Consider the following 17,243-nt stretch of genomic DNA (forward strand, 5'->3'; position numbering starts at 1 on the left):
GTTTTGGGGATTATGTCTAATAGAATATAGTATCAAAAACCAATTTACCTTTCCCTTCAAAACATATGGTAGCAAGTAAATTGGTCTTTTAATATTACTTTCCGTTAGACTTAATTAAGAAAGTGATGTGATGAAGTCTTACATGAGTTTTAATTTGGGGAGCCGATCGTAGATTTTTGTAGTACAAATGGTATGTGTAAAATGGGTGTACAATTTAGAGTAGAAAAGTGTACCGTTTGTTTTTCTTCTTGAGAGAGAGAAATTCATACTTTCATTGAAAATAATGAAACCAAAAGACTTTTACATCAAGTTACTATTTAGAGCTTGCATTACGTAGAAAGCAATATAACAACAAGCACTTTTTTTTTGGTTTTTACTATCTTTTATCTTAAGAAGGAATGACTTTTTTTTTATAGGAAAAGACCATTAGTTATGACTTAATCCACCTAAACATACTGCTAATGGTTGCAATGGTGCAGCAAATGTTTAGGCTCAGTACAATTTCCTACTTAAGCTTCTCATATCTTTCCTAGAGCCTCGAGTAGATCGTACAATAATAAGATCTTTGGACTGGTTCAAATTATAGCCTATATAGGAATATTGCTAGCATTTATATGTGTCACAGGGTTAAATTTTTCTTTCAAATTTTCTGTCTGTGATGGCACTAAGCCCACTGACTTAGTCTCAGCCAACACACCACACACACACACTGTAGGAACACTATGAACAGAATTATCAAGAGAATGCACACACACACAGCACACACAGTATTTACAGGGCACCAACCCCAACCTTCATTACTCAATATCAAGTACAAAGGAAGCCTGAGAATCCACACGAATTTCTCAAAGCAAAACAATACACTCTCTCTGCTGTTGACAACCCCAACAGCCTAGGATAATATACAGAATAAATTGCCATGGCAGTTACTACCAAGTAACTGCCCCATTTCCTGGACTTGCTGCCACATGTAGTCTGACTTAGGACACCTTCACTGCTGCTGCCTTACACGTTTCCAGCCTTTGTACTGCATGTCTGAAGCACCCACAATGCTAGGAAACGTTGGTAACTGCCACCAACTGCTGCTGCACACATAGCACATGCCAGCCCAACACTCAGCATCTCATCATGGGTCTTCTGCCCATGTTCCAATAGCCCACACGTGATGCCCATCACGTTTTAGAAGCCTTGGCCCTCTACCCAAGCCCTTCCTTATCAGCATCACAGCCCACATATCATGTCCATCAGCAGCACACTAAGTAACTGCCATCAGCCCACTCACATCAATCCATACATTCAGCCAGCACCAACCAGCCCAATGTCTTGCACAACATATCATCAACATCAGCAGTTCAGCACTGCCTTGCACTCAAGCCACCAAGCCCACATACAAAGCAACCAATAACCAAACCATCATGCCATGCACTACCACGCAGGGTCAGCACCACCTGCTGCTGCCCAACATCAACAAACCGTTGCTGCCCACCATGGCCCTCCTCTGCCATGGCCTTGGGGCATCATGTGGAGCAAGGTGCCTCCACATGCTGCCCCTCATCATGCTCATCAAACTGATCCCAGCAGGGGGACTGGGCTTGTCCCCCTCAAAGAGCACTTAGGAGCTTCATTAGATAGGCATGAGGAGCCATTGGTGTCTTGAGAAAACATTGAGCCATGTGACTGGCCTGATGTTGTCCAAGCACTCCACTTCCTCATGCCATCATCAGCAACTAGCAAAGCTCCTAACAATATGATAGCTATGAAGTAATTACAAAGAAGTGCAATAAGTTTTTTTTTTTTTTTTTGGGAGAAGAAGAAGTGCAATAAGTTGACATCATTACATTCTTTAAGGACTTTTAAAGCAGCAATATTGATTAATTCAACATCAAGAGTTGGTCCAAGATTTGTTTTGCAGAGTGGCATTCAACTTCGGTCAGTAAGGATTCTAAAAGGTTCAAAAATTAGATTTAAAAATTTAAAATATATATATATATATATATATTTAAGAGAGTTGGGCATGGAGACATTTGAATCCTAAATGTCTCTATTAAAAATACTAGAAGATGCCAACCAATAGAGTTACAAGGATCTTGGCAAAAACTAATTTAGTTCACTTAATTAAGTTGCTTCTTACTTGTGCAAATAATAAACTAATTGAAGTTTGCTGTGAGAGTACAAGATGATAGGTAAACAAAACAAAACAAAAAATCTTCAAAAATTTATAATATTCTCACTTATGAAAATCCTCTCCATCATAGTGATAATGTGAAACAACCATTGAATCAATCCTGTACATATTTTCTTTCATTACCATAAACGCCAAATCTGGAGAAAATTCTTTGAGATCTCCAATGGGCAAGCTCAGCTTAAATACAAAGCTGAGAGATAGTATAGTAGTAGCATTGCACCTTAAAATGGAGAGTCCCCATTTGCTAGATTCAATTTTGCAAATAAAGTTTTTGAATATAATTACATAGTTAAGTTTGAAATAATCCAACCACACTCCATGAATTACATCTCAACATTTACAAACCATTACTTATCATCTATCATGGCTAAAGGATCCAAGGAATGGTTTTCCATCAATAACCTCCTAAAACGTCCTTTAAATGTAGGAAAATCAAGTAACAAGGTAGCATAAGAAATCTCCTAAAAAATAGATAATTCCATGGCCTTTTATCAGAGAAAAATTTGTCTTTGACATTAAGCTTCCAAGCGTGGATGGTTGAGACCACACTGGTGTTCTAGATTCACTTCTTGATTTTGCAAGAATCATTAACAAGTTGTGCATGCAACCGATTGCATCAATAGTTTCAGCCGGAGCGTGAATTTAAGACAAAAGTTGTTCAGTCCAAACCAAAACACCGTCACATGGCAGAGTAGCCGAGATGCTTAGAACAGGTCCTTTAGAATGAGTACACTTGAACAAGTGAAATGCAAAACGTGCAACAAATGATTAAACATGGTTAGCATATATAGTAAAAAAATACCTCTAGATATATAAATTTTTCGGGATCAGCTATGTACTCTCAACAAAGTAATCAAGATTAGCCAAATGAGGGGGAATGATGTTCCCAGGATGATAGGGTTGGTGAAATTGCTGAGCACCATTTCCAATGAAATTTTCTAGACCTCAAGTCCCCAATAGAGTGTAAGGTTTAAGGAGCAATCAATAGAATATTAAGGTTTAGATATGTACCTGTAGACACCATGAGCAAATTTTTAATAAATTGTCTATAGAGAAATTGCACAGCTATGGATGGGGCTAGGGGCTAGGGGCAAGCCAATATAGCTTCTTAACATATTGTATAGGGAAACCTCCACCTATCGCGGATCAAATATCAAAGCTCTACACTCTTCACTTACATAAGAAAGTACAAATAAAATAACAATGTGCACTAAGCCCGAAATTATTATGACCACATACTGTAATAAGGCTTCCAGGAACATAAACTGAGCTTCATTCATCCTGTTTTGACTAACATAAAATATAATTAATGGAAGCCCAACTTAACCCTAAAATTCCCTCAGAGAGAACTGAAATTGGAAACCTGAAAGTTCTTAATAGCAGCCGAAGGGGACTCAAAAGCACATGTTAGCACTGTACTTATTGGCGAACAAGTAAGTAGATAGCTGAAACCTATGTAGCACGGGTGCGTTTCGGGACTCGGGTGCGGGTGCGGGACTCGGCAATTTTTGAAAAAGGTGGGTGCGGGTGCGGCGGGACTCGGCGATTAAAAAAATATTAAAAATATTTTTATTTATATTTTTAATATATTGCTAAGCATACTTTTTTACATTATACAAATATATACCAAATTTAAGAGCAATAGACAATAGTAGATAATAACTAAAACATGATCAAAGTTAAGAATGCGTGAGAGAGAGTTGAAGAAAGAATGAGCTGAAGAACAAAGTCACAGCAACCAGCCAAGCAGCAGAGACAGAGGAGAGTCGCAGAGATCAGAGCAAGAGAGAGTGAGACGGAATGAGAGAGAGGTAGTGATGAGAGAAGTTAGAGAAGTGAGAACTAACGAAAAAGAAAAAGAGGCAGAGAGTGAAAACCGAGTGGTAGGGTTTAGTATTACGGTGCGTTCTGTTCTGTGTGTTTTTTTTTTTTTTTTTTTTTTTTTTTTTTTTAATTTCGGCCGTTTCGGCCGAATCGGCCTGAATCGGCCGTTTCGGCCGATATCGGCCGATATCTGCCGATACGGCCCGAGTCGGCCCGATTCGGCCCGAATCGGCCCGAATCGGCCCGAGTCGGAGCCGCATCGGCGCGAATCGGCGCGAGTCGGCTCAGATCTCGAGCCTGCCACGTGGCAGGACTCGGTCGGACGCGGCCGGACGCGCGGGCAACGGCGTCCCTCGCGCGTCGCCGCGTCCGGCCGCGTCCGACGCGGGTGCGGCACCTCCGGTGCCGCGTCCGTGCTTCATAGGCTGAAACTAGAATTGCATTTCATTATAGCAGCCAAACCTAACAACAGTTATCTTTTCTTAAACAAAATCTCAAAATCCATAGACCAAATATGTTTTTGGGCCAGTTTTAGATGAGGATAATAACAAATTGTTAAGACTAGAATGAGAAGCTGGCAGCCCCACATTGAGAAGATTTAAATTTTATCAGATTCCTAAAGTCTAGCATTTCCAGTGAGGAAAGATTTATTAGCTCCTCAGATATAGATTGAAGTGATAAGTCTCTGGATGCTAGGAGAGGTAATACAGTAGTGCATAGGATAATGGTGCAAAAATACCAGCTAAAGCAACATATCAGTATCAACTTCAGTGACTTTCTTAGCATACATGCCTGACACTGAACCCTGAAAATTTGCAAAGAATCTATATGCCAGCTTCAGAAAACTTGAACCTACTTCTAAAAGATCATGTAACATAAGGAAACCAGTTGAACAGTCATGCAAAATGAAACTAAAATGTAGATCTGCTCTAATGCATGCTTGGGTATGAGAACTGGAGAAAAAAACTCAAGACTCATTTTCTTTTGGGAAGTAGATGAAACTCATACTTGCCCAAACAAAAATTACTGGACTTATACGATTGACTACAGTTATATAATCGATCATAGTCACCAATTATTTGTTACAGTCTTCTAAGTATCTTTTTTTTTTAACAAGATTTGCACAGAAAAGGAGACATACTTGGGGCATATTTCTATGCTCCTCTTATTATTACTACTTCAGTGGAAGAAAAAACATGAAAGATGTAAACATGGACACCCACTTTACGCACCAAAAAACTAGCATCAATTATATGAATTATAAACATTTAACCAACCCTTATATGACACATTAAAAAACCCTGTTTGCACATTTGCTTAAGAGCCTTCTTCTGAGCATATAACTCCCCATATAAGAAAACTACTTTGGGCCGATGCTACAGAATCGTTAGAGGCAATGATATACTGATCAGTATACATGATAATAACCTCAGGACAAACATATCACATAATTACAGTAAATAAGAATACAAAAACAAAAACTACTGTCCAGCTAACTTGCATAAAAACTTCAGAAGTGGATCCAGACTTCTTCAAAAATCCTCCAGTTGCTGTACATAACATGAAGAAGGAAGGAATAGTGAATAACTGCAGAAGAACCCACATAAATTTGAGCACTTGCTGGTGGCCCCAGCAGTCTTCAAAATTAGCCTAGATATATTATGATACATTATGGAAAGAAAAGATTATTTTAGGAGATGCAATAATCATTTCACAATGTACAGTGAATTAAATTGATGTCTAGCAGGTCAAATTGCTATTCATCAACTGAGTAATAAAATTACCCTGGTGATAGTGTTTTCATTGCTTCAGACAGGGACTCTTCTATACTTCCTTACTAGTTTCTATGAAAGAGATATGAGCTATCTTAGACCAATATTTTGTCTCATTTTGGAGTTTTGGTCTCAGCAGAGAGCATTTTCTGCTCCAGATAAAAGACAAGGATGGAAGACCCTCTTCGGGATAGACTGGAGCAGTAAGGTGCTGAAGCCCCTGGTCATCCAGATAAAAGTAAGCTCCTTCTAGCCCCAATTTGTCCAACAAATCAACTACATTTCTTGCCGCTGCAGGAATTCCTTAGCTGCTGGTGAGAGGAGGGCTTTTAGGGACGGGGGAAGGCGGTGGATAGTGCCCTATTCATAGTAAGTTTTTTGTTTTGACTGCTGCTTGAAAAAACGCTGGAGCAGAACCTCTTTTTAGTTCCGTCCTTTTGGCAAGGATCAGCTAGCAAAGAGCAGTTTTGGATATGAAGAGTTAAAAGGGAGGCAGGCAGCCCCTCTTCTGGCATCAACTCAAGCTTCTCACAGCAATTGATCTCCAACTTTCCTAGCAACGTGAGGTGCTGAAGCCCTTGGCCTATGAATTTGAGATGTGGAAGTCTGCTGATACGAAGAGAAGTGAGGGTGTTGGGCAGCAGCCCCTCTTCCGGAAACAATTCCAAGTTACTACATCCACCTTCAATCTCAAAACAAGTTAGTGACACCATTCTATGCAAGCCCCACTCCTTCTGAGGCATCAGATTGTTGCAGTTGGTAATCAAAAGAGATTGTAGGTTGGGAGTAGGCAACCCCTTTTCTGGAAAGAATTCCAGATTTGGGCAATCCTTGAATTTCATTTTTCGAAGAAATGTGAGATCAAAGTGAAGGTTGTTTGGAATTGAAAGGGACTTGAGATTCCTACAGTCCTCAATATGAAGATCTTGAAGCTTGGTAAATAAACCTAATGGTAGAGATTGAAGAGAATCACAGCTTCTCATTATTTGCAAACTCTCAAGGACTCTAAATGGGTGCATCGTATGCTCAAGTAGAAAGGGCTTCAAATTTCGACAATCACAAATAGAAAGTGTTTTTACGTTAGTGAGAGAATCACCTCCAGGAAAGGAGCTGAGAGAAGGACAATTAACTATTTCCAGTCGTTGGAAACTAGAGTTGCCTTCTAACAATTCCTGGGACAGGGTCGTCAAAGCATCCAAATCATGCAGCTTCATTTCTTTCAAGGAACGGAGGTGCTTTGGTAAGGTCCCAATCAATTTTGGACATCCACGTATATGAAGCTGTTGGAGGGAGGGGAAGTGTTCACCTTCATTTGCTAAATGTATCCAGTGTGTCCAACTTGGCAACTCCTCAAACAACAAAGTTCTAAGAGATTGAAAAGGCTTGACTCCAAAGTGGCCATTCCCATAAAATCCAGAATCCAACCTTTTTAATACTTCCATCTCTATGATGTAGAGCCCTTGAAGAGACGATAAATGACCCAGTGGTGGTAAGGACGTACAAATTTTGCACTTGCTAAGACAAAGGAACACCATGTTAGAGAAAATGGCATCACCTAACCAATTGGGAAACCTTGAACCACCATAGTTTTCAATTGTAAGCTTCTTCAAATTTTTATGAGGTTGCAGATTGTCAAGTATGTCTATTTCATTTTGTACCTCGTGAGTGTTAGAGGTCCATGTGAAAGCTAATTCATTAAGACAATGCTTACTTTTCAAGTCAGCCTCTGAAGCATCTGTAGCATCAACTACATTCTGCATCCCTGAGATGGAAATTGTACGAAGGTGTGCAAGCTTGCCCAATTCACTGATTTTCTGCCCACTATTTCTGCTCACAAAAAAATCAGTTAACACTTGGAGACTCTTTAATCTTCCAAATTCAAGTGGCATCTCTCTTAAGTTGGTTTCACTCACATCTAGATGACGTAAATTGATAAGGTTTCCAAAGTTTGCTGGTAGCTCAGTGAGTTCAATACAACTTGCCAACAACAATGTCTGCAAATTATACAAAGAACATATTGAACTAGGTAGCTTTTTTATTGAAGTCTGGGAAAGGTCCAAGTAGCGTAGATGAATCAATTTGCCCAAAGTCTCAGGTAGATCAGTGATCACATGACAAGCAAAAGAAAGCACACGTAAGTGTTTTAGAAATGGCAACCATTTATCACTAACTATTTTACTTAAGGCAGAGCATTGACTGGTATTTGAAAAGCCTAGTGGAAGGAATGTTCTCAGAGACTTTACTTCCTGTAGGGCCACAAAGATCTCGGGACCATCAAGCCGGTTAATTGACCATGCAAAATATCGAGCCTTTTCTGAAATTTCATTCAGTTTGCCATCCTCTAACTTGGAACAAAATTCTCCAGATGCAAATTGAGCTAAATCATTGATAAGGTCATGCATCACAAAGCACAATTTGTTGTGATTTGATGGTTGAAAAAATGATCTTGATATTAGTTCATGAAAATACCTGCACCCAACCTCTTCCATGGTGTCTTTACCTTTTCGATGTTGCAAGAAACCTTCTGCCATCCACATGAGAACAAATTTCTCTTTTTCAAACTCATATCCCTTGGGAAATATCGAACAATAAGAAAAGCATTGTTTGAGATGTGGAGGTAGATGATAATAGCTCAACATTAAAGCATGGAGTATGCTACTCTTATCAGTAGAAAGCTCCCATATCTTGCTATTCAGTATTCTATACCATTCCTCAGCTTCCAATTCTGGGTGCAAGAGGCCTCCAAGTACTTTTGTAGCTAAAGGCAAGCCTTTACACTTTTTCACAATTTTCTCACCAATCCTTTTTAATGTTGGATGTTCCTCAGGGTTGCTACTCCTAAATGCATGTTTTGCAAATAGTGACCAACAGTCTTCATCTGACAAATGCAACAGACGATAAATAACTACAGCGCGCATCATTGATGCAACACTTTGATTACGAGTTGTCACAATAATTCTACTTCCACAGGCTCCAGCTTTTAAGGGGCTTAACAACAAATCCCAATCAATAAAATTGTCATTCCAAATGTCATCTAAAACAAGCAAAAATCTCTTTCCTTTCAATCTCTCCTTTAGTTTGACTTGAAGAAAATTCAGGTCTTTCACATTACAACTCCTTGACGCAACCGACTCAAAAATGGTTCTAGTTATTTTTAAAACATCAAATTCTTCTGAAACATAAGCCCATGCTCTAAATTTAAATGATTTTTCTACCTCTGAGTCATTATACAAAAGCTGAGCAAGGGTTGTCTTGCCAACCCCACCAATCCCAACTATTGCAATCACAGGGATTCTGTTTTCTTTTTGTGCATTACCAGCAAGCAAAAATCCTTTTAGCTTCTCTTTATCTTTATCTCTACCAAACACTTCAAATTCATCAACTAAAGAAGTTGTAGGCAAAACCAACAATGGCTTCCCTCTTACACTCTCCTTGAAATTCATGATATCTCTTTGTTGTGCTAAAAACTCCAGCCTTTCAACTATGTTTTTGAGCCTAGATTCTATATCTTTATCAAGCTTGAGACTGGAATCTTTATCTTCTTTACTAGGATTACGAGTAAAGAATAGACCCATTACCTGTTTTCCCTTGACCTTGGCCTCAGCTTCCAACTCGCATTGCAAAGCTATGGTGGCAATCTCATCCAACAAATCTTCTGCATGGTAGGCAGCATCTTTGAGCTCATTGACCCACTCTTTCACCGCCATGTTTGTGATCTGCTTCTCCTCTGCATCACTCAGCACTGCGTTAACAGTCAGCAGAACTGTCTTCATCTTGTCAAAGAGTGTGTGATCGAAATCCCTGTCTCCAAAGAAGTTTCTGACCAGGGGAGATGCCAGCCTTTCAAACAAAGCTCCAAAGAGTGCAGAAAGCAATGACTCTCCCAAAATTTCCCAAACCATTTTTTTCTGCTTTGCAAAGAAAGGATTCAACAGGAAGAGATATGGGGTTGAGAAGCACTCAGTTTTTCCATGGCTAATTATTTCGTTTGACTATAGGCACAGACTGTGGTAGCTGATAGCCCGATAATGACTGAAAATTAAATAACACTATAAATTTTATAAAAAAAAAAAAAATTTAAAAGATAATATTAACGGTTAAATGGTTAACCACTGTCGGTAATTATTATTGTATTATTTTTCCATAATGTCGGTAATTATTAATAAACAAAGCTTTGATCCATAAGAAATATTTTTAAGAATGGATGCTATAAATTGAAACACACTAAAAAAAAGTTTTGGTATCTATTTCATAAAAAACATAAAAAGTTGTAAAATAAATTTATTAACTTATTATTTTTTTATAAAATTTTGTTTAAAATAAATTTTAAAATAATGTTTTAAGAGTTTGTGTTAATGTTAACAATTTTTCGTATTTTTAAGTAACTACCTTGGATTATAAAAAAAAAAAAATTTAAAAATCGTGTTGAAATAATATATTTTCAAAGTAGATTGCACTTTAAAAATACAAAAAATCAGTCGATATATTTTTTTTTTTTAGAAACAAAAATCAGTTGAAACTTGAAATCGTATTTCAAGCGTTGAAATTTTGTAACATCTCCAGTAGTAGGCGGCTCGGTTTATTTTCATTGGCTGGTAATTGTTGGGTGCTCTGCACCAAGCCACCACTGCACCGTGGGGTTCAGTCACCACACACATTGTCAAAGTTCTTAAATGAGCTTTGACTCTTCAGCCACCAAATTCAGCCTTTTTTTTATTATAATTATTTTTTTTTAGATAAGATGAGGCATTTGGTGTGTGATCCAATTAAAAAGGGGCAGGTTTAATTAGTGGTGTATTTTTTGGGTTTAATTAGCCGAGTGTTGCCAAAGGTTTGGTAGCTAAGGGTGTGGAGGGGAAAGGGTTTGAGTTGTGAGACTAGTTTGTAATTATTTCTCAAAAAAAAATTAGACGAGTGTTTTGGGTTTTAAATGTTAGGACTTAAGTGTAATAGATTTTTTTTTTTTTTAAGGTAAAGGGTAATGATAATTTTTGTTTAATTAGCCTAGTGTTTTGGGTTTAATTGTTTGGTATAATGGGTTTTAACCTAGTTTAACCATTAATGTCCATCTATCTTAAATATGTATTTTATCCTCTAACATTGTAAAAATTTAAAGAGACTACTAGAGATGTTCTTAGATCATGTTACTTTTTTTATTGCCAATTTATCTAAGATTTTATATATAAAAATTTTAAATTTTTTTAAAAAAAATTAACTTTTATGTTTTTGTTCCACCAAATTTGCTACATAATATATGCATACTTACATATCAATATATGTATATATTTTATTAATTTATAAAATTCAACTAAAGGTCCCTTTATTATTATTTTTTTAAGTCAACTATTCTATACCTTAGCTTGATTTTTTTTTTATTTTTTTTTATGATACATTAATAATTTGGAGTTGGAAGGATTTGGATCTTAAATGTCTTTTTTAAAAATACAAGGAAGTATTAACCAATTACGTTACAAAACTCTTCGCCTTAACTAGTTTATTAAATTAATGTATATTTACTATCGATGAGTGTGGTGTAATAGTAAAAAACTCTCGAAAGACCCATCCGTTTAAACCAAGTGTTAGGAAGTGGTAAGTTTAATTACTAGTGTTGACTCATACTTCCTAACATGTAGAAATCGTGGTAACATGGGATGACGATTACACATGAAATGCCCTTTTTTATTTTCTCTAAAAAAAAATAAAAATTCAATGTATATTCAATATTCTAGTTCATATTCAATCCCCTTTCCCAACCATCCAATTTTTTTTTATTTTAAATCTAATCAAACTTAGATTTTTTTTAACCCACCTAACTCCAACTACAGGGGTGGTGTTTCAGCAAGTCGTAGTGCCGCTGAACTCATCTCTGTTACTGTTCCACAATCCAGTCCACCATTTGCTTTTCATTTCACCGTTTCTGCTGTCACTCTTTCGTGACCAAAAAAAAAAAAAGTAACATGGCTGGCTCGCCGGTGAAAGCCGCAATTCAGGAGCTGTTGTACAGTTTGCTTTCACTCAACTTCTTTCGAACAAATAAATTCAGAATTGGATTGCTAGAAGATTTAAGGATTGTGCTGCAGTATCTTACTGTGATGGTCGATGAAGCTGAGGAGAAGCAGAACAAAAACCCAGTTGTTAAACTGTGGCTGGACGAGCTTCAAGATGTTGTCTACCACACAGAGGATCTCGTGGATGAGATGTGCACTGAAAGTTTAAGACACAAGTTGGATGCTGAATCTCAGACCAAGTCATCAAGTCTGGAATGGAATATCAAGGTGATAAAAAAGATGGAGGAGTTGCTTGACAGGTTAGAATTCTTTATGGAGCAAGGAGATGTACTTGGTTTGAAGGGATTAGGAATAATATCTGATCCACAAAAGCGTTTTAGCATGCCCATAACTTCATTTTTTTTGGTAGATGATCGTGAAGTGTTTTGTAGAGATGCTGATAAAGATGCTATTATTAGTCGTTTGCTGTCTGATGATGTAAAGAGTGAACAGTTGTCTGTGATTCCGATAGTGGGCGAGGTTGGGGTTGGTAAGTCCACTCTTGCTCGGCTCGTTTACAATGATTGCGGAGTAAGTCAGCATTTTGAGATCAAGGCTTGGTACCCCGTTAATCATGAGATGACAAAAGCAGTTTCTGAGTCGTTTAGTTTGCAGTCTTTGCAAGAGAGCCTTAAGGGAAAGAGATTTCTTCTTGTTTTGGATGATGTGGGGAGTTTTAACTATGCAGACTGGGAATCCTTACAATCTACTTTGAAAGGTGTTGCAAATGGAAGTTGTGTTATTGTAACTACACGCGATTCAGAAGTTGCATCCAAGATTAGCCCTGTCTGTACTTATCATATAGAGTCATTGTCAAATGAACAAAGTTGGTTGATGTTCACAAAATTTGCTTTGGGAGACCAAATGCCTAGTTCATGTCCCGAAGTAGAAACCATTGGCAGACAAATTGTGCAGGATTTTTTGGGCCTGCCATTTGCAGTAAAAGCACTTGGGCTTCTCTTGCGCTCTAAGCCACAAGTTGAGGAGTGGAGAGTTGTATTGGACCGCCTAAAGCATTTTTCTTTACCTAGAGGAATGAGTGGAGATGGAATTGAATTAAGAAAGCGCTATGATGAACTTCCTGCACAGTTAAAGCGATGCTTCGCATATTGTTCAATATTTCCCAAGGGTTATGAATTTGAGAAAGAGAAGTTGGTTCTTTTATGGATGGCAGAAGGTCTTCTGCAAAATCGTGGAAAGGAAGATGATGGTAACAAGTGCTTTGATGAATTGTTATCGGAGTCTTTTTTTCAACAATCAAGTGCCAATAATTCACGTTTTCTGATGCATGATCTTGTTGATGATTTGGCTGCTCATCTGTCTTGGAAACATTTTTTCAGATTGGAGGATAATAATTTGTCTCATATCTCTGTAAGTACCCTGTATTTATCTCTTTGTAGAGGCAAATATGATTCCTTAGTGATATTTAAAAGTATTGATAAAGCCAAGTTTTTAAGGACATTCTTGCCATTAGATCATGAATCATGTCGATTAAGTAGTAATGAACTGCAGAATATGTTGTGCAAACTGCAATTCCTACGTGTGCTTTCTTTATCTCATTATCATATCACTGAGCTACCTGCTTCAATAGGCAATTTGAAACATTTACGGTACATTGATCTCTCTCACACTGGAATTAAGTGGTTACCTGAATCAGTTTGTGCTCTATGCAATTTACAAACATTCATATTGTCAAATTGTCATTCTCTCACCAAATTGCCAGAAAACATGTGGAGGCTTGTTAGCTTGCGTCATCTTGATATTAGTGGAACTGACATAGATGAGATGCCAAAAAACTTGAGTAGATTGAAAAAACTTCAAACACTGCCTTACTTTGTTGTGGGCAAAAAAAGTGGCTCAATGCTTAAAGAGTTGGGGGGTCTTCGGGATCTTCATGGGATGCTTCACATTTCAAAGTTGCAGAATGTAGTCTCTGAAAATGATCCAGCTGGTGCCCGTTTGTTTACCAAGAAATACCTTGATGAGCTAGTGTTGGAATGGAGTAACAACACTGTTGGTCAGGAAAATGTGCTTGAAGCGCTACAGCCTAATAGTAAACTGAAGAAGCTCAGCATTAATTTTTACTGTGGTACAAGATTTCCAAATTGGGTGGGGCATATGTTATTCTCTGGCATGGTTTCCCTACGTCTCAGCAACTGCAACAATTGCTCATCCTTGCCACCACTTGGACAGCTACCATCGCTTGAAGTCCTCATTATTGAATGGATGGATGCAGTGAAAAGCGTGGGTCCTGAATTCTGTGGGATGGATAAGCCATTTAAGTCTTTGAAGACTCTAACATTTGAGGGGATGTTGGAATGGGAAGAATGGGTTTCATTTGAAGTTGGAGGTGGAGAATTCCCTAGCTTAATTGAGCTTTGTATAAGGAGATGCCCCAAGCTGAAGGGAAACTTACCCAAGCAACTTCCTTCTGTAGTAAAAGTTGAGATTTCTGAATCTCAGGAACTTGTGACTACAATTATGACAGAGGCATCATTACACAAAAGGACTTTACATTATCAGGACAAGGTTCTGCTCATAAGTGAAGATAAAGTTGCCTCATTCTTGGAGCAAATGACTATCTTTACATATAAAGGTGCCACAGAATCCTCATTGCCCATGACTACTCCAAATATTAGGGATGAAGCTGATGTTCCAACCAACAACTGGTCCAACCAAGGTAGACAGCAAGGCCTCTTATCTTTTAAAAGCATAAAAGTTTCTGGAATATCACAACTGATGGGAGTTACTGAGTTAGACAGCCTTAAAATTGAAGGATGCGATGCTCTGGAGTTCATACCTGTAGAAGTGATGACCAGAAACCCTAATCTCCAACATATATATATCATTAATTGCTGTTCTCTCAAGTCCTTTCCTGGGGGCCATCCACTCACTGCCTTGAAAATGCTTTATATCCAGAACTGCAAGAAATTAGAGTTCCAGCTAAGTGCAAAGAGCACACACCAGTTTGCACTTCTTGAACATTTGTGCATAGGGAGTAGCTGTGATTCCCTGATATTCCTCCCATTAGACTTCTTTCAGGAGCTTAGATTTCTTTCTATCTGGGATTGTGCAAATCTGCAATCCCTTTCAATGCCAGAGGGAATTGAGAAAGATCTCACATATCTTGAGGCCTTGGAGATCAGGGATTGTCCTAATCTGGTATCCTTTCCAAAAGGAGGATTGAATGCCCCCAACCTGACAACCATTTGGTTCTCCAATTGCAAGAATCTCAAGGAACTACCTAATCAGTTCCACTCCCTCAACTCTCTCCATTCAATGTTTATAAATAATTGTCCACAACTTGTATCACTTTCAGCAGGGGGTTTGCCTTCCAAACTAAGTGTACTCTGTATCACTTTTTGTGACAAACTCATGCTCGGGAGGGAGTGGGGGTTGCATAGGCTTGACTGTCTTAGTCGGTTAGAGATTGAAGGTGGATGTGAAAACATAGTGTCATTTCCAGAGGAGGAGTTACTGCCTAGCAATCTCAATTCTCTACGCATCAGCGAACTTCTGAATCTTGAAAATCTGAACTACAAGGGGCTTCAACACCTTACTGCCCTTAAAACACTGGAAATTAGCTGCTGTAACAAACTCAAGTCCTTGCCAGAAGAGGGACTTCCATCCTCCCTGTCTTTTCTCTGCATCAATGAATGCTCTTTGCTAAAACCAAAGCTTCAAAATAAGAGGAAAAGATTTGTCTCTTTCATAGAGGCTGATGAGGAAGTAATCTCATGAGCAAGTCTAGAAGAGCCCTTGTTTGAAGCAATGAAAATGCAATTCAGAGAGGTACTTTTTCTGCATGTAGACCAATAACAATTTGACCTGCTAGATATCAATTCAATTTATTTTACAATGTAAAACAATTAATGCACTTGACTTACTAATAATATATATATATATATATATTTCCATTTTTCATAATCTAGGCCAACTTTGAAGACTTCTTGTGCCACCAGCAATTGCTCAAGTTTCTACATGTGTTCTTCTGCAGTTATTCATTTTTGCCTCCTACTTCATGTTTTTGGTGCGTATATTCTGCCTTTGTGATCAATCAATAGTATCAATAGTTTTTGCAGGCTCCCATTTCCATTTTGTTGAAGAATTTAGCATTGCTTCTAGGGATTGAGAGGCTTCTGTTCAAAGTCTTCTTCTTATATGAGGGAGTAATATGGTTAGAAGAAGGCTCTTCAAAGAGTGTAGACTGGATTTCTTTGAAAAAATATTTTGTATATTTTGGGTTTAGTGTATATAACTTATATGTGGCTTGAGTCTTTTTTTATTTTTTTATTTTTTGTGTATGAGTCATTGTATGTAATGAGGTCTTGGAATTGGAACTTGAGGTCTTCATGAAATTTTTTTTAATTGAGATTTAGAGTCAAAGGTGGGTGTGATCACATATAAGTTGATTTGAGCTTTTGAGGGTTTGTGAGTCTGTTTTATAAGAGTGGGTTGAGTGTTTGTAAATCATATTTATAATAGTGGATATCAACATGTCTAAGTCCAGTAAATTCTGTTGAGTTTATCTACTTCCCAAAAGAAAAGTAGTCTGAGCTCATCTCTTCAGCTCTCATAGTCATACTCAAGCATATATGGTAGAGTAGATTAACATCCTAATTTCACTGTGTGTGAAGGTTCAGCCGGTTTCCTTAATTCCTTCTAATAAATATCTTTTGAAGTGGGTATTATGTTTTCTGAGCTGCGAACTGCAGGTTCTGTTGCTCTTCTGTAAGACATTATTGTTCCAGTTCTCAAATTTGTTGAAGCTGACATATAGAATAGATTTTTAGCTTGTTTTCTAAGTTCAGTGGCAAGCATGTGTAAAAATGTTAAGAAAGTCCCGAGTCCATGAAATTGATGCTGACATTTGCTAATCTCTGAAAGTGTGAAATTTTTTGTAATTATTAGACTTGATGATTGTCTTAGGCAGTGTATTTGGATGAGTATCCTCAGCCTGACCCTATAACCTTTCTTAGCATCCAGAGGCTCTTAGATCTTCAATCCATATCTGATGACTGAGGGGCCATGAAATCCTACCTTACAAGAAACGTAAGGCTATTGGGAGTCTGTTAAAACACCAATCTTTGCCCAAACTGGGGCAGCCAGCTTTACATTCCAGCCTATTTGGTATTGTCCACATCTAAAACCGCAGTGTGAACAAGATAAATCAGAGGATTATGGTAAGAATTGGAACATATCCTTTGAAGATTTTCGAATGCAATTCCAGTTTGAGCAATTAGTTGTATATCTTCTGTCGAATAGTGGTACCACTTTGTCTCTGAAGGTTCTGATCTTTTGTTTCTAGTCATATGTTTGGACAAGCCATGCTAGCATTACATGTTAACTGGTCACCACAGATATGGTGCTAGCATGTGAATTTCCAATTTCAGTTCTGTTAATTGAGTCTTTGCT

At 37.9% G+C, this 17,243-nt stretch overlaps 2 protein-coding genes across 4 annotated transcripts; one reads left to right on the top strand and one right to left on the bottom strand.

Annotated features, from left to right (window-relative positions):
- Window positions 1–5,232: 5,232 nt before the first annotated feature.
- Window positions 5,233–9,789, bottom strand: LOC126723591 (putative disease resistance RPP13-like protein 1). Of its 2 annotated transcripts, none has more exons than XM_050427159.1 (2): window positions 5,794–9,789; window positions 5,233–5,559 (listed from the first exon to the last, which is right to left on the bottom strand). In XM_050427159.1, exon 1 carries the CDS (start codon window positions 9,681–9,683, stop codon window positions 6,111–6,113), a length of 3,573 nt encoding a protein of 1,190 aa, XP_050283116.1. In that variant the 5' UTR covers window positions 9,684–9,789; the 3' UTR covers window positions 5,233–5,559; window positions 5,794–6,110. The 2 variants fall into 2 exon arrangements, with proteins under 2 accessions (XP_050283116.1, XP_050283115.1); XM_050427158.1 differs by having other exon boundaries at window positions 5,233–5,659.
- Window positions 9,790–11,558: 1,769 nt separating this feature from the next.
- On the top strand, window positions 11,559–17,243 carry LOC126723592 (putative disease resistance protein At3g14460). 2 transcript variants are annotated; one of them, XM_050427161.1, is made up of 3 exons: window positions 11,559–15,620; window positions 15,761–15,858; window positions 16,808–17,243. In XM_050427161.1, the coding sequence occupies exon 1, from the start codon at window positions 11,739–11,741 to the stop codon at window positions 15,567–15,569; it is 3,831 nt and encodes a 1,276-aa protein (XP_050283118.1). In that variant the 5' UTR covers window positions 11,559–11,738; the 3' UTR covers window positions 15,570–15,620; window positions 15,761–15,858; window positions 16,808–17,243. The 2 variants fall into 2 exon arrangements, with proteins under 2 accessions (XP_050283118.1, XP_050283117.1); XM_050427160.1 differs by lacking the exon at window positions 16,808–17,243 and having other exon boundaries at window positions 15,761–16,342.

Source organism: Quercus robur, chromosome 4 (assembly GCF_932294415.1).
Source record: "Quercus robur chromosome 4, dhQueRobu3.1, whole genome shotgun sequence".
Lineage (NCBI taxonomy): Eukaryota > Viridiplantae > Streptophyta > Magnoliopsida > Fagales > Fagaceae > Quercus > Quercus robur.